This window comes from Plecotus auritus, assembly GCF_963455305.1.
Source record: "Plecotus auritus genome assembly, chromosome: 10".
NCBI lineage: Eukaryota > Metazoa > Chordata > Mammalia > Chiroptera > Vespertilionidae > Plecotus > Plecotus auritus.
The window spans coordinates 21582383-21609466 of record NC_137785.1 but is presented as its reverse complement, the minus strand read 5'-3'; the positions used below and the strand labels follow the sequence as shown (position 1 = coordinate 21609466).

The 27084-nt window shown below is 41.5% G+C and overlaps 1 protein-coding gene across 1 annotated transcript; it reads left to right on the top strand.

The window, feature by feature from the left end:
- The first annotated feature begins 1850 nt into the window (after positions 1-1850).
- MPHOSPH6 (M-phase phosphoprotein 6) lies at positions 1851-25048 on the top strand. The gene is made up of 5 exons (XM_080645406.1): positions 1851-1966; positions 7585-7697; positions 13446-13536; positions 21205-21299; positions 21932-25048. The coding sequence occupies exons 1-5, from the start codon at positions 1916-1918 to the stop codon at positions 22062-22064; spliced, it is 483 nt and encodes a 160-aa protein (XP_080501532.1). The 5' UTR covers positions 1851-1915; the 3' UTR covers positions 22065-25048.
- Positions 25049-27084: the final 2036 nt, after the last annotated feature.

Sequence of the window (27084 nt, the reverse complement as noted above, 5' to 3'; positions counted from 1 at the left end):
GGTGTCTCCAAATTTCCTCTTCATATAAAGACACCAGTAAGATTGAATTAGGACCTACCATAAAGGTCTCATTTTAACTTATCACCACTTTAAAGGCCCTATTTCCAAATATAGTCATATTCTGAGATGAAATTCTAATGAACTTTGGAAGAACACATTTTAACCCACTTACCTCTGTTGTTCCCACTTGATAAACTCTGACTCTTGTTCTCATTTCAGGATCTTTATAGTTGCTATTCTCTCTTTTTAGAATATTCTACTTCCAACTTTTCATACAACAGGTTTCACTCAACTTTCAAGTCTGTGCACTATCATCTGACAAGAACCATCCCAGACCACCTTATTTAAATTAACCCTAAAAGTCCCTCTATCACATCACTTTTAATATATATTTTATTGATATTTCACAGAGAGGAAGGGAGGGAGAGAGATAGAGAGCTAGAAACATCGATGAGAGAGAAACATCAATCAGCTGCCTCCTGCACACCTCCCACTGGGGATGTGCCCGCAACCAAGGTACATGCCCTTGACTGGAATCGAACCCGGGACCTTTCAGTCCGCAGGCCGACGCTCTATCCACTGAGCCAAACCGGTTTCGGCTATCACATCACTTTTTTTCTTCAATGGCATTCACCAGAATGCCAGCTCCAGGAAAAGGAGGTTATGTGTGTTTTTTTCAAATATTGTAGCCCAGATATTAGCCCAGTGTCTTGTACACTGGGCTAATGAACTCATGAGCAAATGAATTTTATAACCATTTACCACAGTATAATGACTTTATTTAATCCACTAAGAAAACCTGCCCAGGAGGGGTCACATTTTTATGAAGCTTTCTGAATCTCAGTTAACACTTACTAACTGTTGAGATCTCTGGCAAGTCACTTAACCTCTGTGGGCCCCAGGTTCCCCAATTGTATGACAACAAGACCTTCTTCAGAGTTCTTCTGAAGATTAAATAAGGCACGTATGCTACCCAGCACAAGACCTTGGCCTATCATACACGCTATCAACTGAAATGCTATTGGGTTGGATGTTTTCCAAAGTGTGGCACCTGTGGATAGTGTGAAAATGTCTTTAGGTGGTACAGACCGTTGAACCTATTATTGTTTCAATTCTTTGGATTAAAATAAGGCCTTCTTTCCTCATATGTCTTTACTATCTCCTGCTTTTCTTTTTAACGGAAATGGCATTTAGGTTCAAGGACACACAACAATTAATAGGTAAATTTAACATTATTTTCTATTGTAGTTCTGAAGCCAGACTGCCTGGGTTTACACCCACCTTCCTCAGTCTGACTTTGGTCTAGTTAAGGAACCTCTCTATACCTCAACTTACTCAAATGCAACGCGGGGACAAGGACAGTACCACCTCCATGGGGTATCGTGAATATAAAATGAACTATTACACGTAAAGCGATGCAGGACATAGGAAGCCCGCCATCCATGTTAGAACCATGTGAAAGAAACGGTCCAGGCGGGATGGTTTGGCAACAGCCTCAAAGTTCTCACCAGGACAACTGAGTCAGCGACGCAGGCAGGACTGGGTCTGTGAGGCGGGGCGGCACTCGCCACCGCCAGACCTGCCACTCGGCCGGGTGCGAGGTCTGAGGGGCCGGCCGAAGCCCGCGAAGGACCAGAGCTCAGGCCTCCTCCGGCTTCGGCCTCTTTGGGTCTGCCTCCCATGTTGAGAGACTCATCCCTGAGTGGGCGGTCGCGCCCTTACCCTGAGTTTCCTCCACAGGTAAGCTCTCCCCTGAACCGATGCGAAGAGCCCGGGAGTGTTCTGGCGCCAGAAACAGGGGCGGGGCCACGGGGCGGGGAGACGCACGCTACGTAAGACGCCGCCGCTGTGTGCGTAGTAGTGCGCATGCGCGGTGGGCTTTGTAGCAGAGATCCGGACTCCGGCGGGAGTCAGCATGGCGTCCGAGCGTAAGACTAAGTTGTCCAAAAATTTGCTGCGCATGAAGGTACGGGGTGCGGGGGAACCAGGATGGGAGGGCAGGGCAACTGGGTCCTCCTGGCCCATCCGAGGTCGGAGCAAAGGACGTACAGGGGCCCCAGAGGGCCTCCAGCTCTCGCGTTCATTCATTCACTCAGCGCCTACTCTGTGCTGGGCCCTGGGAACTGATTAGAAATCCGGCAGATTCTCTCCTAAAGCCAGCTGTCGAATAGGAGAGACAGAAACGTAAAAGTGAATACAGCGTAATAAGAGCAGTGATGCCAGAAGCGCCGGCCAGGAACTTGGGGCTTCTGCGGGAAGCGGTGCTTTAGTAGACACTGAAGGGTAGGTGGGAGGATAGGGGCATAGCAACATAAATTGAGGCAAGAGAGCGTTCAGAAGTCTGAGAGGCAAAACCCAAAAATTCTATGCTGAGTTTGAAGAACTAAAGATAATCCAGTATGTCTGGAAGGCAAGTAGCAAGAAATGGGCCTGAAAAAGTAGGCAGGTCACAGCAGGGAATTTTATGCCAGGTTAAGGATATTTTTCTTTATCTTGTGAGCATTGGGAAGCTGTTGAATTAGGGAACAGTATCATAAGCTGTGCCTCTTAACTCTGTCCTGTGGGTAATACTTAGTGAAAGAAAAGCTCAACAGGATCCAAAATTGCAGTCAGAAAGACCACCCAGAAGTTCTGGTGATCTGGGTGAGTGTTGCAGTGGTGGTGCTATGGAAAAGCAAAATTTACTTTCATATTTCGAATTTAATCAAATAAGATCAAAATGGACAAAAACAAGGGTAGTTAAAATGAATACAGGAATTAAAACAGAAAACAACCAATCCTTAAAACTTAAATAATAATAATAGAAAACATTTTAGTTCTTGCTATGTGCCAGGCACTCTACTAAGTGCTTTATATATATGAACCCAAGAATTCCACATACTCGCTTGGGGTGGGTTATTATCCCTCTCTAACAGTGGAGGCAACTGAAACGGAGAACTAAGTAATTTGCCCAAAGTTACTTACTGCTAATAAACAGTGTAGACAAGACTCAAACTCAGGAAGTCTGTCCCTAGACCCCATTTGCTATCAATTACTACTGGTTGCTGAACACTTACAGATGTAAACTGTTAAATGTTATGTTTAGAGAGGTGCGCAATTTTCAGGAAGAGGAAGCAAGGCGTAAATAATGTTCGGAAAGATTGAAGAGTAAATATTGCATGTGCAAAATATGAATTGAGTTGAGTCAGGGTGTAACTAGGGATGAATAGGGTGATTGAAAGTGAAGGGTAAATCAGCATAATTTATAGTTTCTAAAGTATTTCATGCATATTAGCAAAATTTGAATCTTTACTGAACAGAGTATTCTCTTGGTTTATGGTTTGTAATCATGTAGATTTCAAGGAAGTGGAGTGGATTGACAAAGCAAGCACTGAAAAGATTTTAGAAATTGTTTAACTCTTGGAATAAGTCAAATGAAGATGTGCTGGGTGATTAAGGACCAGACCAAAGATCTCACTTGGAAGTTAGGAATGAAGAAATTAACTCTAAAAAATCATTTACCCCTTATCTGAGTGGTTGAGAGAGACTCAACTAGACATTGGAAGCAAAGGAGAGGTTCTCTGTTTGGGTTCACAACTTCTGTCATTGTTAAGAAAGAACTCATTGGCAGGATAGCAAAAGACACTATATATACAGATAGAGTGGAATGTCTTATGAGAAGGACTGGAGCAGCTGCCTGAGGTTATTGTATTCAGTGTAGCTGTTCATCAAGAGCTAATATAGAGCAAGAATGACAAGGTTGAGGATTTAATATTGACTCATTTATTTTCCAGTGTACTTGAAGTCTGACTTGGGTCATCTATTGGGGGCTGGAGGTTTATCCTGATGGGAAGTAGAAAGTGAAGGATGTAGGTGGAAGGTCTGTGAGTAGAATGGAAATGTAGAGAAGGTACTTATTTGTGATAACTCTTTTGGACTCAAGACAGGAGTTAGTGAACTTTTTCTGTAAAGGAATAGGTAAATACTTGAGGTTTGTGGGCCAGTCTGTCTAACCAACTTGGCCCTTGTACCTCCAAACCAAATGAGTATGGCTTTGCTCCAGTAAAACTTTATTTACAAAAACAGAAGTCTAGCCTAAGGACTATATTTTGTGATACCTGCTCCAAGCCCTTGGCTGTGAGTAAAACTAAATCAGTAGCTTTAGAGTATGTTCTTAGATGCTGTGGAGAAAGAAGAATTGAACTGCTGCCTAAGTCTGGAGTTGCTTCATTCATAGTCACAGGGTTTTCTATCCTTTTCATATGTATAAGAAACTGTGTGTGTGTGTGTGTGTGTGTGTGTGTGTGTGTGTGTGTGTATTTCGGTACATATGAATATGGCTATTTCTATACCATAAAGAATATCTACTTAAAAATAGGAGCTAAAAGGCCAGTTGGACAGGATTTGTGAGTTTACCCTGAAGAATATTGTGGGGAGCCGGCATGGCCATGGCATACTCAGCCCCAGGGCGACTTATGTGCCGCGCCAGCTCAGCCAGGTTCAGTGAACCTGAGTGGGGGTGATGAAGGATTAGAAAAGACAGACAAAAGAAGGAAAGCTGAGACTCGGTGGGACGCCGCTTCCCTGATGGGGACCCAGCAACGCCAACGCCCACAAGCCATGTCTTTATTTTATAGCAGATGCCAAGAGGCAAAGTAAGGGCGTGGTCAAGATGTTTACAACATTCTCATGGGTTTTGAGCCTACTCAATTACATGCACCTGATCAGACTTTGTTTACTTGCAGCCTATATCACTTAGGCCAGTGGTGGGCAAATTCATTAGTCAACAGAGCCAAATATCAACAGTACAACAATTGAAATTTCTTTTGAGAGCCAAATTTTTTAAACTTCTTCTAACGCCACTTCTTCAAAATAGACTCGCCCAGGCCGTGGTATTTTGTGGAAGAGCCACACTCAAGGGGCCAAAGAGCCGCATATGGCTTGCGAGCCGCAGTTTGCAGACCACTGACTTAGGCACTTGGGGCCACGTGTTCGGACCATAGGTTCAAGTTTACAACTACAGCTGTTGGCTATAATTGTGCTGGGAGAGCTCTGCCTTCCAAGCTGGTACTTGCACGTGGCCACGAGAGGACTGTGCCCTCTCATCAGTCCAAGGCTTGAACCTGTCCCAACACTGTAGCCACGCCCCACAGAATATGAGTAATGGGATAAGACATCTATGTTTAAAGAGAACCAGCCAAGAAAGGAAATTTGGAAAAATAAGACAAGTCTAGAATAGTTCCATTCAGAAAACCTTTATTGAACTCTTTTCTGTGTACCAGTTGCAGCCTATGTACCAATAATGCAAGATGAACAAGAGATGTGGTCTGCATTCACAATCTTAGTCTTTTGGGAGACATCTATCTATATATATAAAAGTCTAAGCGACCATTTGACTGGTAGCTATGACGCGCACTGTCCACCAGGGGGCAGACACTCAACACACAAGCATGGAAACATGGAACAGACTGATGAATCTGAGAGGGAAGGGGGAGGACGGGAAGAGATTAACCAAGATCTTATATGCATACTAGAGGCCCAGTGCACAGATTCGTGCACCAGTGGGGTCCCTCAGCCTGGCCTGCGGGGATCAGGCCGAAACCGGCAGTCCGACATCTCCCGAGGGGTCCTGGATTGCAAAAGGATGCAGGCCAGGCCAAGGGACCGCACCGGGCCTCTAGTAGAAGTATAATGAACAATAAGCCAGTGTTCATAAAGCTGTATTAGAAGCAAGGAATGTTTATCAAAGGACACGGGCTCTAGGCCTTCACGAGTAAATATTTTGCCAGGCAGAAGATAGAAGCATAATGTTGAATAGCAAAGGCAGAAGAACTGGGAAGTACAGGGTTTGCTTTCCAGAAACTGCCAGTTCTTTCCTGGAATGAGGGTATAAAGAATAAGGACAGATGAACAAACAGTGCAAAGCCAGGACATTGATGGTGGTACAATCCATACAGTTTACCCAGTCTTCACCATTTTACTTGCACTTGATTGTGTGTGTGTGTGTGTGTGAGTGTGTGTGTGAATTTTCCATACAATTTATTGTATGTAGATTTATCTGCCATCACATTCAAGATACAAAACTTTTCCATCACCACCTTCGTGTCATCCCTAACCCCTGGTCATCATTAATCTATTACTCATTATTATAATTTTGTTATTTTAAGGATGTTATATAAAAAGAATCATACAGTATATAATCTTTGAGATTGGCCTTTTTCACTCAGCATAATTCACTTGAGACCCAGATAAGTTGTTGAGTATATGAATAGTTCCTTCCTTTTTATTGCTAAGTAGAATTCCATGCTGTGGATGTTCTATGGCTTATTTTAACCATTCACCTATTGAAGAGTATTTTGATTGTTTACAGTTCTTGGCTAGTACGAATAGAGCTGCTGATTGCTGGGTCATATGGTAAATTCATGTTTAGTTGGATAAGAAACTATGTAGCTATTTTCCACAAAAGAGGTAATTTCCTTACATCCTCATCAGAATTTGCTGTTATCCCTATATTTATTTGTGAATATTTTTCAAGTCATTTCATTTAGTAGTCATTGGTAAAGCCCTTATACCTAAAAATGTTTATGTTTTTGGAAGACCTGGAGTTGAGGGAAGCACAATATAGAGCCTGGACAAGGGAAAGAAATAGAGGTAAATGGAAACCAGTGTAATCCTAGACCTAACTGCTGGGTGGTTTCTAAATTTATTTTTTCCTGTTATTATATTTCATCATTTTGCTGTGATTAACTTCTTGGTTTGCCTATCGCCTGGAAATAGCACTATTGTTTGTGCTAGGGAGAGACTAGAGCAGGACTGCTCTTTTCTCTACTGGCCTAATTTGAGTTGAGCTTCTACAGATCTATCGTCTATCTATATATATAAAAGCCTAAGCGACCAGTCGACCGGTCGCTATGACACACACTGACCACCAGGGGGCAGACACTCAACGCAGTAGCTTCTCCCTGGTGGTCAGTGAGCTCCCACAGCAGGAGCGCCGCTCAGCTGACCCAGGGGTGCCATTCGCAGGACTCACAACTGGCTGCTGCAGTGAGCCTACCAAGCGGTGCAGCAGCAGGTGCAGTGGGGCCAGGATGAGCAGGAGCAGCTGGCGGCGTTGGACTGCCAGTTTTGGCCCAATCCCCGCAGGCCATACCAAGGAACCCCCACCGGTGCATGAATCCGTGCACTGGGCCTCTAGTTGTAAAATAAAGAGCAGCCGAAGAGTTGATCAGCATTTCAGAGGATAGATACAAGTGAAGAGCAGGCTTTATGGCAGGGGTGGGCAAACTTTTTGACTCGAGGGCCACAATGGGTTCTTAAACTGGACCAGAGGGCTGGAACAAAAGCATGGATGGAGTGTTTGTGTGAACTAATATAAATTCAAAGTAAAGGAGCAGAGGGGAGAGCAAGAGAACCGGATAGAACAGCCGGATCCGGCCTGCGGGCCGTAGTTTGCCCAAGGCTGCTTTATGGGGTCCTCAATCATGAGGTGGGATTTCTGGAGAAATGTGGAAGAGCAAGTGAAAGAATGAAGTTATTTGAGGTTTTTTTAACTCTAAGTTGGGAATATTAGTTGCTGACACTGATTTTGTTTTGATTTGATAGTTCATGCAAAGGGGACTGGACTCAGAAACCAAGAAACAACTAGAAGAGGAAGAAAAGAAAATCATTAGTGAAGAGCACTGGTACTTGGATTTACCAGAGCTTAAAGAGAAAGAGTAAGTTTTGTTAGAAATTACGTTAATGGCACTTTGGGCATTCAGAGTGAAATCTCTATAAATACAACTCATCATTCCAGTGACACAAAGCCCATGAAATATTATCTTCAGGCATATTTGTTTTTCTTTTTTGTACCTTATAATTCTTTGTTTTTAACATGTTATACTCCCTTGTTCATTTGGCTGACTGTCTCTGGATCTTTTGGAAGGTTAGATACTCCTCTCCAAAGATAAAAAGTATGTCTCACCAGGAGGGATAGGAGGAAGCTACTTTGTTTTCTCTGCTTACTTCTCTGTGTACTTGCTTTTTTTTTTTTATTGCTTATCAGAGGAAGGAAGATGTTAAGGAGATAGGGGAGTTAATGCCAGAGATGGTATGGATTTGGAAGCAGGGAGTGTAGAAAGGGACCTTTACTGACTGATAAGGAGCTATAATTTCATTTTATGCCTTGACTAAACTTGCACAAAGTATCCCAGATATCCCAGGAGGATTTCCATCTTGTTTTCAGTATCCCCTGCCCCCATTTCCCAGAAAAATGACCTTTAGATTTCTTTCCTAGGAGGTAAATGTCTCAGTTCATTTGAGCTACTATAACAAAATACCACAGACTGGGTAGCATATACACAACAGAAATTTATTTCTTATAGTTTTAGAGGCTGGAAATCCAAGATCAGGAGAATGTGTGCCTGAATTTAGATTCCCTCAGGCAGAGGCGGTCCTGCAGGAAGTGAGGTGCTAACTGGACTATAGGGGAGGAACCTAAAGAACAGTGGTTCTCAATGTTTTGGACTCAGGGATTATTTACGTTTTTTAAAAATTGTTTAGAACCCATAAAAAGCTTCTTAAACACAGGTCAAGACAACTAGGAGAGGAAGAAAAGAAAAATCATCAGTGAAGAGCACTGGTACTCTTCATGTTGATATTTATATAAGAAATTAAAATATTTTAAAAATATTCATTTAAGAAACAAATGCATTACATGTTAACATAAATAACACATTTTTGCATGCAAAAGAACTTTTCCAAGACAAAAAAAAAATATTAGGGAGAAAAATGGCATTGTTTTACATTTTTGCAAATATCTTTAATGTCTAGCGTTATAGAAGACAGCTGGATTCTTCTAACTCCCGCATTCAGCTTGTTATAGGATGTTGTTTTGGTTGAAATACATAAAGAAAGTCCACCCTCACACTTAATAATGTAGTTGAGGATAGAGGGGTGTTGTAATACCTTTTTCAGATAATTCTTTGATACTACTCCAAAACTCAATAAGTAGTTGTTTCTTAGATGTTAACTTCAATGAGGAACCTGAAAACATCTTTGTCATAATCATTGGTCTATCTTACATTTTTAATAGATCTTTTGTCAGTGTATAATTTCATAACATTATGCATTGCTCATTTGGAATATATTAGCTTAATGAGTCATATAGCTTTTCCAAATAACTCATTTCATTGCACAGTATCAAAAATTACATCAATATTACTTTGGGTTTCATCAGAAAAGGCTTTAAGTATTGGGAACCTGCCCAGAATGACATATACAAGCTATTCAAAATTCTAATTTTTGCTTTAAAGCTTGAATTTTATTATTGGCAATAAGCATTGTCAGTTGTTTCCCTTGAGATAACAGATTTACTTTATTTATTTTCAAGAAAATATCTGCTAAGTACCCAAGTTTGAATAACTACAGTTATAATGTATCAAGAAAAAAGTAGCTAGTTCAACTCACAACTCAATCACACAAGTGCATTTTCTCAAGACAGTCATACTTCACTAATCAGAAGTATCTTATAAATGCTTCCCATTTTGTGTTGAGAATATTTGTAAAAAGTGTAATCAAGGGCTTCATCTAGGACATAATTATTGGCTTTTTTTTTTTTTTTTAATTGTGAAAGCTAGCGGTAGACAGTGTAATGACTGCTAGTACAGTTTGGTATGACTACTTTAATTCATAAGATGTGATTTTACCCCTAATTGCTTTTGTACACACTGCAAATGTCAACATAGTAAAAAGGGCAAATAATGTCTTAGTGTTATCAGGGAACGTCCTAGTGTTATGAGGGTGGACTTTCTTTATGTACTTCAACCTCCTGCCATTTTTACCTTCTCTCACTCTTTCCAGGTCATAGAGGCTTCCTTACTGTTTCTCAGGAAGGCCACTTACATTCTCCTTTCAGGGCCTTTACTTTTAACTAGTTCTGGTATTTTTCCGCTGGTATCCTCATATCTTGTTCCTCACTGTCTTTTGAACTTTGCTCAAATACCATCCCATCCAAGAGGCCTACCCAGACCACACCTCATAAACCAACCAAACACAAATTTTTAGATAAAAAGAATTTGGATGAATTGGATAGAATTCTATTTTCGTGTCTCTTGGTTTTAAAGGTGGAATTGCTGGATCATATGGTTGGCATATGTGTAACATAGGAGAAGCTTTCAGATCAGTCTCCAAAGTGATTGTACCATTTTTCACTTTCACTTTAGGTATTTTATTTTTCTAAAATTTCTATTTGGTAATGTTTTTATTTTCATTTTTTTAATCACGTTATTTGTATCTTCCTTCCATTCATATTTTCCTTTAAATTCTTGACCATATTTATAATAGCTATTTTAATGTTTTCTACTAATTCTATCATTTTTCTTTTTTTATTGACTTGTTTTCTGTTAATGGGTCAAATTTTTCTGCTCCCTTACATGTCTAGTGCTTTGTGTTTTTTTAATCCTCACTTGAGGATATTTTTTTTCATTCATTTTTAAAGAGAGGAATGGAGGGGGGAACCCTTGATTGATGTTAGAAAGAAACATCAGTTTCCTCCCATGTGAGCCCCAACTGGGATTCGGACCCACAGCCTTTTGGTGTATGGGACAATGCTCCAACCAATTGAGCCACCCAGCCAGGGCTCTAGTAATTTTTAATTGTGTGCTATACATTATGTTATATTGCTGAGTACCCATCCTTAATAAAGGGTTGAAATTTGTCACATTAGGCAGTTAATTTACATACTGACCAGCTTGATCCGTTTTTGTTAGAGTAGGTTTTATAGCCTTTACTCTAGGGCTAGTTTAGCAGTACTCTGAGGTGTGACCTTTCTATTCATTGTCACAGGGTATTCAGCTTGGTCTCTTCATTTTTGGTACAAAAGTCAAATATTTCCATCCTCTGTTCAAAGTCTCATATTTGTTCAACATAAAATTCCAGGGTAAATTTTCTTTCCCAGGGAGGTAAACTGAAAAATGGTCCCCCAAATAATATCCAGGCCTTCATCCCCGGAACCTGTATTACTTTATATCCCCAAATTGACTTTACTAATGTGATTAAGTTAAAGATCTTTAGATGGGGAAATTATTCTGGATTATCTCGGTGAGATCTAAATGCAATTAATTATATTCTTATAAAAGGGAGGCAGATTTCATACACACAGAGGAGAAGACATTGTGACCATGGAGGCACAGAGTGAAGTGATGTAATCATAAGCCAATGAATGCTGGATGCCAACATAAGCTGGAGAGGGCGGGAATGAGTTCTTTTCTCCCTCCCTTGAGAACAGGGGTGGGGTATGTCCAGCCCAGGCCATATAAGGCCCATGAAATCATTTGGTCTGGCCCTGCCAAGGCATTAGGGGTGAGTTAATTAAATGTTTGACCAAATATAGCAGGCTAAGTTGATAATTATGTACAGCCTGTGAATCCTATATAATAAAAGGCTAATATGCAAATTATCCCCTTGACCAGGAGTTCGACCAGGACAGTGGTTGGCAAACCGCAGCTCACGAGCCACATGCGCCTCTTTGGCCCCTTGAGTGTGGCTCTTCTACAAAATACCACGTGTGGGCGTGCACATACAGTGTGATTGAAACTTAATGGCCCATGCGCAGAAGTCGGTTTCCGGCTCTCAAAAGAAATTTCAATCGTTGTACTGTTGATATTTGGCTCTGTTGACTAATGAGTTTGCCGACCACTGGACCAGGGGATGGGGCCAGCCAGCCAACTGCCTGCAACCCCACCACCGATCACCCCACCCCTACCCCAGTTGGGGGTGGGGCCGGCCTGCCAACTGCCCACAGTCCATCCCCCGCCGACCCAGCCCAGCCCGATCGGAGCAGGGCAGCTGGACTCCACCCGTGCACAAGTTCGTGCACCAGGCCGCTAGTAATGTTATAAATGGCCCTTGGCAGAAAAAAGGTTCCCCAGCCCTGCTCTAGAGGGAGGGCAGCCCTGCTGACACCTTGATTGTGGTCCAATTAAATTTATTTCAGACTTTCAGAATTACAAGAGCATAAATTCCTTTTTCTTAACCCACCAATTAATTTTTTACCACAACCCTAGGAAACTAATGCACAGGTAATTGTTCTCCTGGAAATCATTATTTTTCCCTTGACACTGTAGACTCATCCTGCACCATGTGCAGCCTGCTATTCAGCCAAAGATTCAAGGGAACCCAGCATGTAGGTCCTGAATTCCTTTGTGTATTTACCTTGCTCTGGTGTCTTGATCCATGAATTTCCCACCTCTGGAACCCCAACTTTTAATTTGTCTCTTCAGTGCAGTGAGACTGGGTACTCTTAGAGCTCCCTCCAATCAGAAAATGGGCATTCGTGTAGCTCACTTCATTGGTTTTCTTTTCTCATGCATCACATCACTGTTTCCTATTTTGTCCCATTTTAAAGTTGCCTGCAGTAGGAGGCTAGTTAGGTACCAGTTACTCCCTTATGTTCAGGAGTAGAATAACCTCCTTTTTACCCAATATGTAATATTAATCCTTTATTATCTGGCACCACTCTAGAATGTAACCTCCATGAGAGCACAGGCTCTCTTCTTCATGGCTATCTCCCCAATTTCTAGAACTGCTTGACACACAATTTGGTGTAATAAGTGTTTGCTGATTAAGTGAATGAATGAATGAATCTTGACAAGAAGCAGGGCTGACTTTCCACCAAAGAAGCCATAAAGGCCAGGTATTTGTTTTACTACCATACTTTATGGTGGACATCAAACTATAGCCAGATATGCTCACCTGGGATTGGGATCATGAACTGGTGACTCAGGAAAATCTATTTTGGAGACTGAAACATCCACATCTGCATCATGTTACCAGAGCAGTGGCCTGCCTGGTGCCCTCTGAGGTGTCCAGTACTATTTAGCCCTCTCAGCAACAGCGTCATTTTTATTAGGGTAGGTTTGTAGCATGATTTTGGTTTTAAGTCAACTACCTATCTACCCTTATTTCTGCTCATTTTCTAGTTCTCATCCAGCTTTCCCAGTGATTCTGTGAAATACCCAGTATTTTCACAGTAAATTCATTCTATGCTTAAATCATCCAAAGTTAGTCATTGTTTATAGCTAAGAGTTCTGACTAATAAACTCTTTTAAAACTGCCCACAACTCTGATTTCACAGTATTTAATAAGAACTAGATAAGTGGTGTGTAAACATCAAGGATATTTTGCTTTAAATATGGAAAAATCCATGTTTATTATAACAGGTTTCTACCTTGTGCATTTATGTAAATCAAATGTAGTGTTTAGAAGAGGCTATGACTCCAGCTAGCAGTTCTTGCTTCCTAATGTGTTTGCCGGACACATTAATCAGTTTTTATTTCTAACCCTAGATTAGAAATCTTACTGTATTTTTACTTGATTCTATTGAGAACTATAAGATTGATTTTTCACTTGAAATCTTGACTTATATTTGCTTTGCTTTGTTATAAGTAGACATGCTAGTAATACAGGTTTATTTTCCCGTTTAGGAGTTTCATAATAGAAGAGCAGAGTTTCTTGTTATGTGAAGATCTTCTCTATGGAAGAATGTCCTTCAGAGGATTTAATCCTGAGGTTGAGGTATTAATATAATTACTTTAAATTTTAAATTTTTCCAATTGAATTCTTTCTGCTAATAATTGGGTTTAGGTTTTTCCCCAACAGGTTCCATTTCTCCCTATTATACGGAAAATAACAAGTCTTGAAATACTGCCATAGCTATTTAAAGAAATTGCAGGCATTGCAGTCTAGTTTTATGGTAGAATTGAGTAGATAATTTAATATAGCAGTATAAGTTCCTAACAGTGCAACTGTAAGTGCTAGAATTTCAGCTCGGGTCTTTTACGGGAACATCAGGATTTTATTCATATGATGCTATTATGAAAAATTATTCTCTGGCATCTATAAATGTATCTTTGCTACTAGAAAAAAATGTTACTTAAAAATTGAGTAATTTGACTTCTTAATGGACAGGTTTTGATCCAAACTTGTAAGTAGATTTTTAAAAGAATCCTTTGGTAAGTTGGTTTGAAAAGTAAAATACCAGTAGTCGCCTTAAAACTGCACTGTTCATTTGAATTTTCCTGTCTCGGGTTTTTAAAGAAGCACAGGCCTTCACTTAACAAATATCAGAACTCTGGTTGTATATTAAAAGCCATCCTATCAGATACTTAACCGACCAAATGGAGGTCTGTGATATAAAGCTTTAGTTTTATGACACTTAAAGCCAGGGTTTCTCAGCCCTGGCACTATTTGATGTATTGAGCCAGATTGTTCTTTGTGGTGTGGACTGTCCAGTGCATTGCAGGATGTTTAGCAGCATCCCTTGTCTCTATTCTCTACTCCCTAGACGCCAGTAGTGTACACACACACACCAGTTGTGACAACCAAAAATGTCTCCAGACATTGCCAGAGGTCCCCTGGTGAGCAGAATCTCCCTAGTTGAAAACCACTTCTCTAAGGATGCCTGTAGACAACCACAGCTAACCAGGTTAATTGCCAACTTTAAAGATTATAGTTTAGTTTTCTATCCCTCCTCCCCTTTTTAAAGGTATGATAATTAAGCTGTTAAATTTACTTTATACAAAATCAACACTAAAAGTGTTTGTTTTTAATATATGCTTTCCTTGCTTTGGCCTGTTTAAAGCTTTAGATTGGGAAAAGAAAGTGGGCAGTGGAACAAAGGAGGGGAAAAAGCAGATAATGAGTGTGTTATACTCAGAGACTGGGGCTGTGGGTGGACAGGCACTCCAAAGTATGTCTGGTATGTGGGAAAAGGAGTTGATTCGGGCCTCAGAATTTAATGGGGGAGGTCATTGGGAAGTGGCTTTAATTACTGGCACTCTGTACCATTGGGTACATTCTCTCTGGGGGAAAGTTTTGAACTGTTTGGTTTGTAGATCTGAACTGTAATAAAATGTGAGAAAAGTGTGATATACTTTTTTATGAAAAGAATGATACCAACTTGAGAGCACTTACTTTATAAGCAGGATGTATTTAGAACACATGTTTAATATTGTATGTGTTTAGAACACCTGGCATAGAGTTTATCTTGTCAGTTCATATTTATTCTGTGTCTGTGATGCATCAGCCCTCATGAAGCACTGGAAATGCAGCAGGGAACCCAATTGTATGCCCTCACAGAGTTTGTATTCCCAAAATTATTTCATTTTTAGTACTTTAAATGTTGGAAAAGCTAATAGAGACTGGTTTCTCGTCTGCTTTCCCTTCCTTGTTCTACCTTTGCTATAAAGAAAGTATTATACAGTAAAAATAAAATCTGTCAGAGGGTAACTATCAAGTAAAGGTTAATGTGAGATAAAAAGATGGAGAGAGGCCCATGACAAATGGACATCATAGGGGATACATTATCCACCCTGGTGTTTGGAGGTGAGGCAGGTTCTCCTCATTATACCAAGGCCCACTTTGCAGTTCTTCCATCCAGCAATTTGCTGCCCTGCAACCACCACCACCATTTTAAAAAAAGAAAAAAAGCATTTAAAATTAACTCTTGACTACAATATTTCTTACATTTGGCTCAAAGATGGGAAGTTCTGAGGAAATCTGAAAGTTTACTTTTTCTTTCCCCTACTTACTAGAATGTGTTAGCAGTGTGTCTGTTTATTTTTTCAATTACAGTTGACATACAATATTATATTAGTTTCAGGTGTCCACCCCATGACTAGATATTTATATAACTACAAAGTGATCACCTCAATAAATCTAGTAACCATCTGACACCATACATAGTTATTAGAATACTAAAGGCCCAATGCATGAAATTTGTGCACAGGTGCGGTCCTTAGGCCTGGCCAGTGATCAAAGCGCAAGCATCTGGCATGGAAGGGCAGGTCCCAGCTCATCTCTGGGCCCCAGGGCCCCAACCCAGCTTCCTCAGCACCTGGGAGCCAGGTGGCAGCCCTGCCCCCCACTGCCACTGCTGGTCACCGTCTGTGGGGCAATCAGCAGGATGATCAGCCAAGTGATTGGGCCCTGCTCCCACCCACCTTGGCCTGGCGCCACCTGCTCACCTGCTGCAACATCCTGCCATGGTCCCACTCTCGTCGGAGCCCATCGGGGCCAGCAGCACCTCCACTGCCACCCCCTGCCAGCGCCACGTTGCTGATGCCTGCCATGTTTCGCGCTGCCACCTGGTGGTCAGTACACATCATAGCAAGCAGTCGAACTCCCTGTCGAGGGGACAATTTGCATATTAGGCTTTTATTACATAGGATTATTGACTACATTCCCTATGCAGTATTTTACACCCCCATGACTATTCTGTAACTACCAATTTGTCCTTAATCTCTTCACCTTTTTCACCTATCTGCCGAACCACCCTCCTGTCTGCCAGTGGTCAAAATGTTTTCTACATCTATTCATCTGTTTCTGTTATGCTTATTTGTTTATTTTGTGTTTTAGATTCCACATATAAGTGAAGTCATCTGACATTTGTTTTTCTGATTTTCTTTTTGTGTTTCTGTCTCTAGGTCCATTCATGTTTTTATAGATGGCAAGATTTTATTTTTTTTATGGTTCAGTTATATTCCATTATATATATGAACTACTTCTTTATTTATTCATCTATTGATGGACACTTAGGTTGCTGCCATATCTTGGCTATCTATATATATAAAACCCTAATATGCAAATAGACGGAACGGTGGAACAACTGAACAACCAGTCACTATGATGTGCGCTGACCACCAGGGGGCGCGCGTGGAACATAACAGGTGTTGGCAGCAGGCAGCAGAGAACGGTACATGGCAGTGTCAGCCTCAGCGGGATGGTGGAGCAGGTGAGCAGGGACACCAGACCAAGGCAGGGCGCCAGTCACTGTCGTCGGGGCAAGCCTCTGGTGGTTACTGAAAATTTTTTGTTCCCGCATGCCACAGTCCCACCCGGCATTCACACCTGCTGCCGGCACCGAAACCACTGCTCACAACCGCTGCTGGCGCCGTCAGCAGGGGTGAGTGGCAGCTGCTGGCCCCAATCGCCCCTCAGGGCTTCTCCATCTCCCTGAGGGGTGATTGGGGCTGGCAGCCACTGCTCACACCCACTGCTGGCGCTGGCCCCACTTACACCCACTGCTTGCGCCGTCAGCGGGTGCGAGCAGGGCTGGTGCCATCAGTGCATGGGAGCAGCAGCAGCTGGGCAGGGCTTCCAGGGGACTGGGGGCCACGGCAGAAGGGGCAGGGCAGGGGCACAAAGGATGGGCCGAGACCTGCCCCTTTGCCCACCTCAGCCTCGCGACCCACAGTTCCTTTCAAGGTGCACGAATTCGTGCACTGGGCCCCTAGTTGTAAATGCTGCTGCAGTGAACATGGGTATGTATGTCTTTTCAATTTAGTGTTTTCAGTTTCTTCATATAAATACTCAGAAGTGGAATTGCTGGGTCTTTGTCTCTTGTTATAGCCTTTGTTTTAAAGTCTATTTTGCTGATATAAGTATTGCTTCTCCAGATTTTTTGTTTGTTTCCATTTTAATAAACTATCTTTTTCTATCCCTTTACTTTTAGTTTGTGTGTGTCTTTTGGTCTGAAGTTAGTCTCTTATAGACAGCATGTGTAACGATCTTGTTTTCTTATTCAGCCATCTTATATCTTTTGGTTGGAGCATTTAAACCATTTGCATTTAGTGTAATTATTGATAGATATGTAGTATTTATGGCCATTTTATTTCTATTTTATCTTTTGTCTTCTTTGTCTTATAATACTGTTTTGGTAGTGATGAACTTCTTTAGCTTTTGTCTGGGAAACTCTTTACCTGTCCTTTAATTCTAAATGATAGCTTTTCTGGGTAGAGTAATTTTGGTTGTAGGTCCTTGGTTTTCATCACTTTGAATATTTTGTGGCATTCCCTTCTGGCCTGCATAGTTTCTGTTGAGAAATCAGCTGACAGTCTTATGGGAGCTTTCTTGTAGGTAACTAACTGCTTTTCTCTTGCTGCTTTGAAGATTCACTCTTTGTCTTTAACCTTTGACATTTTAATTATGGTGTGTCTTGGTCTGGGCCTCTTTGGGTTCATATTGCTTTGGACTCTGTGCTTCCTGGACTTGTATATCTGACACCAGGTGAGGGAAGTTTTCTGTCATTATTTTTTTCAAATAGGTTTTCAATTCCTTGCTCACTTTCTTCTCCTTCTGGCTCCCCCATGATGTGAATGTTGGTACACTTGACATTGTCCCCGAGGCTCCTTATACTATACTCATTTTTTTGTATTCTTTTTGCTGTTCTGATGTCAGTTTTATGCTTCCTTAACTTCCAAATAGCTGATTTGGTCCTCTGCTTCATCTACTCTACTGTTGATTTCTTATAATGTATTCTTCATTTTAGTTATTGTACTCTTCATTTCTGACTGGTCCTTTTTTGTTTTCTTTCTCCATTTTTATATGTCCTATCTCTTTGTTGAAATTGTCACTAAGTTCATCTACTCTTCCCCAAAGTTCATTGATTATCCTTACTAGGTGTACCGGTTAATAATAGTGGATTTTGTAATCAAAGAAAACACGATAATTTCAAGAGAAACATCAAAAGTGCTTTATTCAAAGTAATGTCCATCACTAGCTACACATTTCCCCATCTTTCAGGTAATTTGTGGATACCGTCCCAATAGAACTTTTCTTGTTTTGAGGCAAACCATTCAGCGACCCAATTTTCCACTTCTTCGTATGTTTTGAAGTGCTGATCAGAAAGTGCGTGTGCCATCGATCAGAACAAGTAGTAATCTGAAGGAGTAAGGTCTGGTGAATACAGTGGGTGGGTTAATACTTCCCAGGCAAGATCTTTTAACGTGTCTTCAACTGGTTTTGAAGTGTGTGATGGTGCGTCATCATGAAGCAAAATTACTTTGCTGTGTCTTCTGGTCGTTTCACAATCAAGTGTGGTCTAAATTGATTAGTTGTTGTCAGTAGTGATCAGTATTAACAGTTTCACCTGGTTTTAGAAGTTCATAATACACCACACTTTGCTGATCCCACCAAACGCAGAGCATTGTCTTCTTTCCGAAGCGATTTGGCCTTGCAGTCGATGTTGATGGTTGCCCTGGATCAACCCATGATTTTGTGCATTTGGGATCCTCAAAATAAATCCACTTTTCATCGCCAGTCACAATTTGATGCAAAAAAGACTTTCTTTTGTGCCGTTGAAGCAACATTTTACTGATGACTTTTTTGTTTTCCATTTGTCTTTCGTTCAGTTGATGTGGCACCCATTTTCCTTCCTTTAAAATCTTTCCTATTGCTTGCAAACGATCGGAAATTGTCTGTTTATTTTTCTGCAAGTTGTTTTTGAGTTTGACACACATCTTCATCCAATAATGCTTGTAATTGTTGGTCTTCAAACTTTTTTGGTTGACCCGGACAGTCTTTGTCTTTCACATCAAAGTCATCACTTTTAAAGCGTTTAAACCAACATTCACAAGTATCTTGAGATGGAGCATATTCACCATAAACTTCCCGAAGTATTCAGCACCACTTTTCTTCAAGATAAAGTAATGATTGGCACGAAATTCGACATTTTTAAGCGTAAAAATATCTATGATGTTAACACCTTCAGTAAATTTGTCATGAAGTTTTGAAGCTTGTTGTCAATACAACAAAATAGCATACATATCAAATTGCATATATATCAACATATATGTAACTCCATCTATTGAAAAAAAAATCAGCAACATTAATGGGTACACCTGGTATAACCAGTGTTTTAAACTCTGCATCTGGTAAATTGCTTGAATCCATTTTGTTTAGTTCTGTTTCTGGAGTTTTGTTCTGTTTTATTTGGGACATGATTCTTTGTCTCCTAATTTTATCTGTCTCCCTGTGTTTGTTTCTGTGTATTAGGGTATATCTGCTACATCTCTCAGTCTTGGTAGCCTTATGTAGTGGGTGTCCTCTAGGGCCCAATGGTGTAGCCTCCCCAATCACCTGAGCTGGGCACTCCCAGCAGTGCCCCCTGTGTGGGCTATGTGAACCCTGTTGTAGTTGAACATTAACTGCTATTGGCAGGTCAATGGTAGGAATTTACCCCCAGGTTAATCGGCTTTGAGGACTGACTGAGATCACCATGGAGGATCTGCTACATAGGAATTGACCCCACAAAGCAGGACTTGCTTTGATGGGTCTCTGGTGCCCACTGAGTTCACCTCTTGAGTGTGTTATTTATGGAAGTGGTTGGGTTGTAAGCCAGCATGGTCTGAAAGCTGTCCACTGGGTGTTCTGGCTCTGGGGCCTCCTAGGAAGTACAGGCCAAGGCTAGCAACTGCCTGTGCCCTGCGCTGGGCCACAGTATGAACTGCAGAACAATTTGCAGATGACTGCTACTTGTGTGGGCTTGGAGGAGCCCAGGAGAGGCCAAGCTTCAAACCTAGGCTGGTTGCTGCTAGTGCTGGGCCTGAGGCCACTTAGCAAGAAATACAGATGCTGCTTGTTTGAGAGATTTTAGGAAAGTCCACAGCATGAGCCAAGACAGGCTATTTGTATGGAAAAGCTGCTAGAAACGGTTTGTGTGGGCTCACAAGTTGGATGGGTCAGGGAGAACAATGTTTTAGCCAGGTTGGTGAAAACTCAGATACTGAGCCCACTTGCCAGCTTTGTTGAGGGGAGGGCTCAGCAAAGGAACAGCAGCCTCTGCCAGCACTCCGGTCTGGGTGAAAGCCCTACCCTGATGCCAGACATTCATTTTCTCCTTGTATGTCCCTGGAGCTTTTCAAGTTGTTGCCCCAGAGCTGGAGCTCAGGGCAAGTGAATTTGAGTAAGTCCATGTGCAGGCTGTTTAAGAGGAACACCTGGAACTCCAGCCACAATTTCCCCTGGTTTTTACATCCAGAAGTTATGAGGACTACTCTTCCCTTCACTGGAACCCTGGGGCTAGCAGAACTGGTGTGAGGCTGGGGCCCTTTGCTCCTCAGGTGGGACCTCTGCAGCTGAAATATCTTTCCCAATTTTTTAACCACCACGCATTGGTGTAGCAGTGTGTCTGCTATAGATATGAATAACTAATAATAATATTTATGATCTAAAATACAATTTAATTAACAAGTCTTATCTAGTGGGACTTTATCTTAACTATGCTTTTAATTCAGAGCATACTTGTGTTAGTACATCATGGAATAAAGTAGTACAGAAAACTTATGAATTTTTGTTAGTCCTAGAGAGTCTGACCTCTGCTTCTCTACCTTCAAATACATTTGACACCAGTTCCTTTCACAAGCCTTTTTCAGCCCTGATGGCCAGTGTTGGTGTATTTTTCAGAAATTAATGCTTCAGATGAATGCTAAGAACAAAGCAGAAGAAGTTGAAGATGAAACAGTGGAGCTTGATGTGTCAGATGAAGAAATGGCTAGAAGGTAACCATTACCTTGGGACAACTTTGTGACCTGTGCCCAGTATTCACTGGCTCTCACATGTGCACTTCTCTTACCCCATGGTCTACCCCAGCAGGAAAATGACTGTTTCTACTTTCTCTGGCATGACCTGGGGTGGATTCATACTGTCACAGGCTGGCAGTTGAGGGCTCATTTCCAGCGCTGTTTCCAATGCATATTTTAAATAAACATCTCAATTTACGTAGGATAATACAAAAACAAAAAATAGGGGAGAATTTAATCATTCTTAGAGACGTTTATACGTTTTTAAATCAGATGGCTTATTTTAATCATAGTTTTGATTTTTCTTATTCTTTGTTGCATTATTGGTTTTTAGAGAGAGAGGAAGGGAGAGAGATAGAGAAATAGAAACATCAATAATGACAGAAAAACACCGATTGGCTGCCTCCTACACCCTCCTCCCCCTACTGGGGATAGAGCCTACAACTCATGCATGTGCCCTGACTAGGAATCAATCCGATGGCCTCTTGGTTCAAGGGTCAACACTCAACCACTGAGAGCCACACCTGCCAGCCTTTGTTGAATTCTTGACAAGACTTGATTCCTGCCTTTTTTATTTGGAATTAAATTTGTGCTATTTATCATCTTAACAGATATGAGACCTTGGTGGGGACAATTGGAAAAAAGTTTGCCAAGAAAAGAGACCGTGCCAATTATGAAGAAGATGAAAATGGAGACATAAAACCAATTAAAGCAAAGAAGATGTTCTTAAAGCCCCAAGATTAAAATGTATGCCTTAAGATATGGCTCAGAGATGCCTTGTGAGAGTTAACATATTTTGGAACTCATTCCAATGGTTTCTCTATAGTTATTAATATTGTAATGTTTATTTGTAAAGAAATGTATAATTTTGGAAACATGCTGTTTTTGAAACAGATGTATGATGGATGTTATACATCCTTTGCTTAATATGGTATTCATCAAGAGTGGATTTTTAGCCCTTGATCTTCAAATGTACAAAGGCAATGTTTGCTTCCTAAAAAATGTTTTGCCCCAGATTTTTTTTTTTAAATATATTTTTTCAATGACCTTAAATTGACACATAACGTAATAATAGTGTTTAAATTGTCCTTATATTTGCATTTTACTTTAAATTATTAATAATGTTAAGTCATTTCATACATTTTGGAATCAAATGTCATGAGAATTTATTCTGTGTAAATTCATCAAGAACAAACATGCCACTCTGGCCTAAAATATTTGCATGCGACCAAGTCATTCAGTTTATGGAATTAAGTGGTTTTGTTTAAAGCTTTTAATTAATAAGAAGAAAAAATGTTCTGTAATAAACATGTTTTCATGTATTTTTCTGTTGTCTTACACTTTCAAATAATAATTCTAATTAAATTCAGTATTGGAACTTCAAAGAAAAACAGCCACTAATTTAGAAGATGGTGGTATATTAGATTGAACCATAGAAATTTACTTCTATGAGTCAAAACCATCAATTTTTTATAGTATAGCTCAGTAGAGTTTGCCACCCCCCAGATTATCTCCTAATCTGAACCTTATTCTCAGTAGTAAGTAGAGAAGCCCATGGAATTTAGTGTATGTATGTGTGTGTCTCTGTCTGCCTGGAGATATGTACCTAGGACTTCATTTTGTTCCTAGCAATACACCTTCCAGCTCTCTACATCCTGGGGCAAAAGCCAGAAGTTCTTGGTGCTTTGCCAGCACCACAAACCATTAATTTATGGAATGTCTTATTCACCCTTGTTCTGCACAGCATTACTTTTGATAACCAAACCCATTTCATAAAAAATAAGTGGGGCAATGAGTTTGTGCCTCCGGAATTCACTAGTCTTTGCCCATACCCCACATATAGGAGCAGCGGGTATAATAGAATGGTGGAATGAATGGTCTACTTAAGACTCTGTTATGGCCCAAAGTGGGATACAAAACTCCATCTTACAAACTCCATGCTTTCAATCAGTGACCACTTAATGGGGCTGTTGATCTCATCATAGAATAAATGGTCTGGAATTAAGCAGAGGTAGAGAGAAAGTGGCACCTCTCACTGTTACTCTCAGTAACACATTCACAAATGTTTTGCTTCCTATCTCAATGTTGAACTCTGGAGGTCTGAGTTTGCAAGGGAGGAGTGCTCCCACCAGGGAACACAAGAGTATTCAGACAGAAATTGAAACAATCTGGTCATTTAGCCACTAAACCAGTAGGCAAAGGAGATTACTCTTCTGGCTGGTATAGGAGAACAAGGGCATTTGTGCTGTTTCTATATGGTGGGTGATGGAGAATGATACGTGGAACCCAGGGGCATCTTGTAGCACTTCAATGTCCATTGACAAACTTGAATGGAAAACAACCACCTCAGAGGCAGAAATGATGTAGACCGTGTAGGCAATGAAGTCTTGGGTTACCTTATGAGATATAAACCCAAGAGATCCTGGCTGAGGGAAGAGGAAGAATGAGCTTATTAACTACAGCCCTGTGATGAATTAGAAGTTACTGAGCAGTTATGCATATTTTCTTCCTTGCTGAGTGTGTACTAATTTCTCATTTTTCTTACTGTATATGGGATTTAGAGGGTTAACGTTGCTAATAAAGAGTTGTTTTTCTTGCAGGAAGTTTGATCATGTTTAGAAGTGCATGCATGTGGATGTAGAATAGCACAAGGAGACAGACTGTAGTAGATATTAACTTGTTTCTCAGACTCAAACTCACCCTTCTATCAGCTTTTGGTGCTGGTTTGGGACTCTGCAAACCCCATTTCTCCTTTGCCAGCTGGCTGGCTTCTTATTGGATGAGCCAATGGAAGCCCATTGGGAGATGGCAAGTCTAGAGGAGGAAGGAGGAGCATGGTCCTTTCTGTCTGCTTCTTCCTCTGCTTTTCCCTAAACACCTCTTCCCTTCAGCAGAGGCTGGTGTTTCAGTAACAGTCAATGATACCAACTACTCAGCGCTTAGATTTCTGCCCAGTACTCTGGCCCATAGGACATCTCCATTCAACTCAGACACGTGTTAATCTTACCAGGGGTGTTGAGCTTCAGCTCTCTGGGGTTCTTCAGGCTTCTAAAATTGAGCAATTTCAGCCCCTTTCTTACAAATAACAGCCTCCTGCATGATACCTTAAATGTTCTTTTTTCTTTTGTTAGATCTTTAATACCCAATTAACAATTCTTTACATTGAATTTCCTCTATTGAAATAAGTAGCTTTTATCTCCTGACTAGATTTTTACCGACACAGACTCGTCCCAAAGCTTCTGAGAAATCATGGGTTTGATGGTCTTGAAATACTTCTTTTTTTAATCTGCATTCATGTTTACAGCTATTAAAGTAAAAATGTTCAGCCACATAACAACTTCCTGGAAGTGTTCTCATGTGACCAGTAGTTAGTAATCCACATTTGGAAAACACTGCCCCAGCACAATAACATCCATTAACTTGGTTGCTGTTTCATTCATGATCATCTCCTTAGTTGTCAAGCTACTACTGTCCTCTGAGGTAGGGACTGTATCTTTTTTATTTGCTCCTGTACCTAGCAAGGAATGTGACCCATATTAAAGCTTTTAGTAAATGTTTCTTCAGTGAATGAATAAATGAATGAATGATAGATGGTTTGGAAATCAACTGGCCTACAAAGCCTATTTAAACCACCATGCTGCCCGACAGGCGAGGCTCAGCTGAGCGATCGATGATTCTCTCCCATCATTTATGTTTCTATCTCTCCCTCTTCCTTCCTCTCTGAAATCAATAAAAATATATTAAAAACAAAACACCATAAAACCACAGTGTTGTGGAAATAAAGACCAACCAAATGAAAAAACATATTCAATACATGCTATAGAACAGGGCACTCGGCCACCATCATTTGTGTTTTGGCAGATTCAAAGTCAGGAAGAGGAATGGGAAACTCTTATTGTGGGGAGAAAAAAGGAAAGGCTCGGGTATGCCTTGATTGGAGGCTGTTGGCATGACAAAGCTGTAGGTGGCTAATAGAAGCAGGGTATGCTATGTGATTGGTTAGATATTCGTACTTGACTTTCTGATTGGTCCTAAGTTAGAAATGGGGACAAAAATCAGGGAAGCGATCAGTTATTAATAACTCTTTATCTTTTGAAGCTGATTGTTACATCTGGCTTCCAGCAAGGCTGGAGTGTAGTAGAGATAAGGGGTTGTTTTCTTGGGCAGGTTCCTGCAGGTTATGGGTCAAAAGTTCTATTTTTATAGATAGCCTAGCCATTGTCCATTTGTATATTCAGTCTCTCAGTGCTTAAGTTTAATCATACTATAAAATGCAACTGTTTGATCATGATTCTGTGGAAATATGCACTCAATTTAAGAAGATGCCACCAGTGGGATTAGGGATGTTTGTGGCTCTAGCCATTGGCAAAGCTATCTATTCTAGAGGCAGACGCTTCAGCATTTAGTGCCCCAGGGACAAGGCCACCAAATCAGGCAACTGAAAACTTTCGTTATTCCAGATCTTGTGAAGGAAAACTTAGCCAATACCATTGGCTAATGGATATAGAATTCAGTTCAAAAGATAATCATCATTTCACTCATCGATTCGCTGGAATTCATGTTGGTTGATTAACTTTATCAAAGAGAAGATGTAGCTATAATAGTAGTCTCAAGAAAATCCCTAGAGAACTTTCATTTTGTAATATGTATTTTATGAAGATACTAGAGGCCCGGTGCACGAAATTCGTGCACGGGGGTGTGTGTCCCTCAGTCCAGCCTGCACCCTCTCCAATCTGGGACCCCTTGAGTGATGTCTGACTGCCCCTTTAGGCCCGATCCCACCGGGCTCTCACAATCCAGGACTGCTGGCTCCCAACTGCTCACCTGCCTGCCTTCCTGATTGCCCCTAACCGCTTCTGCCTGCCAGCCTGATCACCCCCTAACCACTCCCCTGCCAGCCTGATTGATGCCTAACTGCTCCCCTGCCAGCCTGTTTTCTCCTAACTGCCCTCCTCTGCAGGCCTGGTCACCCCTAACTGCCTTCCCCTGCAGGCCTTGTCCCCCCCAACTGCTCTCCCCTGCAGGCCTGGTCGCCCACAACTGCCCTCCCTTGCAGGCCTGGTCCCTCCCAACTGCCCTCCCCTGCTGGCCATCTTGTGGTGGCCATCTTGTGTCCACATGGGGGCAGGATCTTTGACCACATGGGGGCAGCCATCTTGTGTGTTGGAGTGATGGTCAATCTGCATATTACTCTTTTATTAGATAAGATAGAGGCCTGGTGCATGGGTGGGGGCCAGCTGGTTTGCCCTGAAGGGTGTCCCAGATCAGGGTGGGGGTTCCCTTGGGGCGTGGGGTGGCCTGGGCGAGCGGCCTGTGGTGGTTTGCAGGCCGGCCACGCCCCCCGGCGACCCAAGCAGAGGCCCTGGTATCTGGGGTATATTTATCTTCTACAATTGAAACTTTGTAGCCTGAAGCGGAGCCAAGCCTTCTGCTTGCTCCGTAGCAGCAGCCATTTCTATTGGGATTTATGTATCTTCTATAATTAAAACTTTGTAGCCTTAAGCAAGGCCTGGGCTGGCCAGGATGTGCAGAAAGCTTGGCTTCCTCCATCGCCAGGGGCAACTCTAGCCTCCTGCTCTTTCCAGCTCCGTGGCTGCCGCCATTTCTGTTTGGGTTTATGTATCTTCTATCATTGAACTTTGTAGCCTTGAGTGGAGGCCTAGGCCGGCAAGGGCAGGCAGAAAGCTTGGCTTCCTCCATCGCCAGGGAAACCCAAGCCTCCCTCCTGCTCTCTGTGGCCCTAGCCATCTTGGTTGGGTTTATT

Coding starts and splice junctions, on each gene's coding strand:
- MPHOSPH6 (XM_080645406.1), top strand. CDS start 1,916: ATGGCGTCCGAGCGTAAGACTAAGTTGTCCAAAAATTTGCTGCGCATG. Junction 1,967..7,584: donor AAAATTTGCTGCGCATGAAG/GTACGGGGTGCG, acceptor TTGATTTGATAG/TTCATGCAAAGGGGACTGGA. Junction 13,537..21,204: donor GATTTAATCCTGAGGTTGAG/GTATTAATATAA, acceptor TGTATTTTTCAG/AAATTAATGCTTCAGATGAA.